The following is a 3,228-nucleotide window of genomic DNA, read 5'->3' on the forward strand; positions in this document are numbered from 1 at the left end:
GCTTGGAATCTGCAGGGACCAGCTCTGTCCTCTCCTTCAGGCCCAGAGAGAAACAGAGCCTGGTCTCAGCCTGCAGTCATGACCTAAGGCTTGGGCTACGGCTCTGGGCATAGCCTGGTCACACTGAACTCTTTCAAGAGGAAGTGTCCCCGGTGATCTGGGCAGACTTGGGCACTAGAGCTTTTCCAGACCTGGCTTCTGCGATCTGGGCAGCGTGCATGATCTTGGGCAAATCCTTCTGTCTTTGTTACCCATCTGGAAACTGAGGGAGGGGATGTTGAATTTGGTCTGTTTCCCCTGCAAGGTGAGTTGAGGAACGTGTGGGCAGCTCAGCCGAGACGGCCTGCAGTGAGGGAAATATTTCTGCTGCAGAATGTAGGACCAAAGGGAAGAATTTAGCAACCTAATTCACTGCTATGGCTTTTATGCCAGCAAGTGGCTCTGCCAAGAGGGGCTAGGCTGGGACTTGTTTCTAAGGGTCAAGCTTGCTGGGTAGCCTGGATGATAAACCAGGCCTGTCGCCCCTCCCGCCTCCCCCCAACCCCCATGGGCCAAGATGCAGGGAAGGCACAGAGTCTGGTAAGACTCCGAAATGGAATGAGAAACAGTGAGCTGGAATAGGGTGTGAGGTAGGTTGTCTGGTGCTGAGGTGGAGGGGGTGGGGTGTGTGTGTGTGTGTGCGTGTGTGTGTGTGTGTGTGTGTGTGCGCGTGGCAGAGAGGGAGAGGGAGAGAGAGATCTGGAAATGAAGTCTTACAGGAACACGCGCCAGCTCCGCCAGCTCCATGCAGTGTTCCTTCACGCCCACTCTGTTTCAACTCATTTCCTCTCGGCAAAGCCTATAAGCGGCTCAACCCCCCTCTCCCTCGTCCGCGTCCCTGGAAGACTTTAGGCTGCTTCTGCTCACGAATCCTCTTTCTTATTCCATTGATGAGTCTCCAGAGAAGCTGGGCCCAGCCACCCTGCTGCCCCAAGGGAGAGCCCTGCTCCCCAGCCATGCCTGCCCTTGCCACTCCGCTACCTTTCTGCTCTAACAGCACTGAGGTCCCTGAGGTCCCGGGCAGGCGTGGTGGTGGAATCCGTTCACTCTGCAGACGCAGGCACAAGGGGATAAGATGCATGGAAGGGAGTCTGTCCCTGGGGGGAACAGCTAAGGAGATATCAAAGAATCACATGTCCAAGTACAATCGCGGACGTGTTAGGGACCTGTGGGGTGTGGCGACTCCAAGATGTCCAGAAGCAACGCTGAGGCAGTGAACTAGAGCCCACAGCTGGGCAAGGTTTTCAGAAGGTGGAAGGAAAAGGCAGGACTTGGTGGGCAGGGTGCAAACTCCCTCCCACAGCAAGGAACATGGTGAGCACAAGAGCAGAGGAGGCCAGAAGGGACACAGGAGACCCCAGCCCCCAGAGGGCCTCAGGAAGGACATTAAGAGGGAAGGTGGCAATGTCAGAAATGCTTTTCAATGGCCGCCACTGGCCTTGATACGGTGAGTTGGTTAGGAGCCAGGCAGGCTTGGGAAAACCAGTTGGGAGGCGGTGGAGCTGTCCTGGGAAGCAACTATGGTCTGCAGATTGAGTAACTAGAGTGGGCAGGGGGATTTTCCGGAGGTACCTGATTTCAAGGACTTCAAGATGCGGGAGTGTCATCAGTGCCCAACACAAGGGTCCATACACAAGGCGGCCAACACAGAGGCCTCTCTCTTCTTTGCCCTAGCCCTAAACCTTGGCCCAGAGAGACTTGGTTCTGGCCTCTGACCAATAGCCTTCTTTCTCAGCTGCTCCTTCTTGCCATCTCTATCTTCCTGGGGCCAAGCCAGCCCCGAAACGCCAAAGGCAAAAGGAAGGGGCAAGGGCGGCCTGGCCCCTTGGCCCCTGGGCCTCACCAGGTGCCACTGGACCTGGTCTCTCGCGTAAAGCCCTACGCTCGAATGGAAGAGTATGAGAGGAACCTTGGAGAGATGGTGGCCCAGCTGAGGAACAGCTCTGAGACAGCCAAGAGGAAATGTGAGGTCAACCTGCAGCTGTGGCTGTCCAACAAGAGAAGCCTGTCTCCTTGGGGATACAGGTAGGTGGGCTGGGCCCAGCAGGCCACCGTTTCCGCTGTCCCACGCGCTGTGTTCAAGACCTGGGATTCAGGTGAATTTTAATCTCTCTTCCGTATCTTTCGGCCAGTTGAATAGCTTTGCTGAGCCTCAGTTTCCCCAGCTGTCAGTGGAATAATAATAATGGTGGTATGTCCTTCACAGATAGACATACACAGTGCTGTCTTTTTATCCTCCGGGTCTCAAATGTAGGGCTTCCAAAGTACTTTGTCCCAGCATGGTGGTTTATGCCTGCTGGCTACGCTCACACTTTCTACATCAGACAGGTTCCTTCTTAAAATCTGCCTCAGAACCACCTCAGGGTTCCCGTGTTCACCCAGTCAGAATCCCTAGGACTGATGCCCGGATCACAGAGTTGCGCCTGCCTCTCCATGCTTAGGGTGTATGGCCCCTGCTTTGACTTGGGGATCAATTTGAGGCCCTGGGTTACAGAGGCAATGTCTGTGTGTCATTCTCCACCTCCTAGGTCAGCGTGCAGAAGAGGCCCAAGGTACATGGATTCAATGAAGTGTAGAAATAGCTAGCTCACTCACAAACTCAGCCCAGGGCTTTTCCAGCTACGCTGCTTATATCCTAAGACTCTAGACTAGCACTGTTGGCCAGAACTCCCTGGGATGAAGTCCACTGCAGTGGCCAGGTGACTACTGAACCACCGGAATGAGACTGAAGGACTAGTATAGATTGACTCAGATTTAGGTCGGCACTTGTGCTATAGCCAGTGGCTACTGTGTTGAGCAGTGTAGCCTTGGACTGTGACAATGCAACCAGCAAAGAGCCTTCAGACCACATTTTGCTCCTACTTGGCTGTGCTCATGTGCCAGTCAGGGAGATTGTAAAACTGTAGGCTCATTCAGGAGACTTCAAATTTATTTCCAAGGAGCTCCCAAGCACAATGAGGTGACTGACACCGGGTGTTCCTAGGTCTAATTCTCTTACCTCTCATTTGTGTTTAACTGAGGAGGAAATCGAGACAGAGAAGAAAGATATTTCCAGGTCTGAGACAACCTCGGAAGGATCTCACTATGAGTGTCTCAAGTCTAAGACTGATTTGCTTTTTTTTTTTTTAATTATTTATTTATTTTTAATTTTATGTGCATTGGCATTTTGCCTGCATGTGTGTCTGTGTG

General features: G+C 53.0%; 1 protein-coding gene across 1 annotated transcript in view; it reads left to right on the top strand.

Moving 5' to 3' along the window:
• The first annotated feature begins 546 nt into the window (after positions 1-546).
• Il17b (interleukin 17B) overlaps positions 547-3,228 on the top strand; it is a 4,147-nt gene continuing 1,465 nt past the window's right edge. Inside the window, exons 1-2 of the mRNA XM_026783371.1 lie at positions 547-579; positions 1,775-2,064. Coding sequence (XP_026639172.1) covers positions 547-579; positions 1,775-2,064 — 323 coding nt within the window. The remainder of the gene's footprint in view (positions 580-1,774; positions 2,065-3,228) is intronic.

This window comes from Microtus ochrogaster, chromosome 18 (genome assembly GCF_000317375.1).
Source record: "Microtus ochrogaster isolate Prairie Vole_2 chromosome 18, MicOch1.0, whole genome shotgun sequence".
Taxonomy (NCBI): Eukaryota; Metazoa; Chordata; class Mammalia; order Rodentia; family Cricetidae; genus Microtus; species Microtus ochrogaster.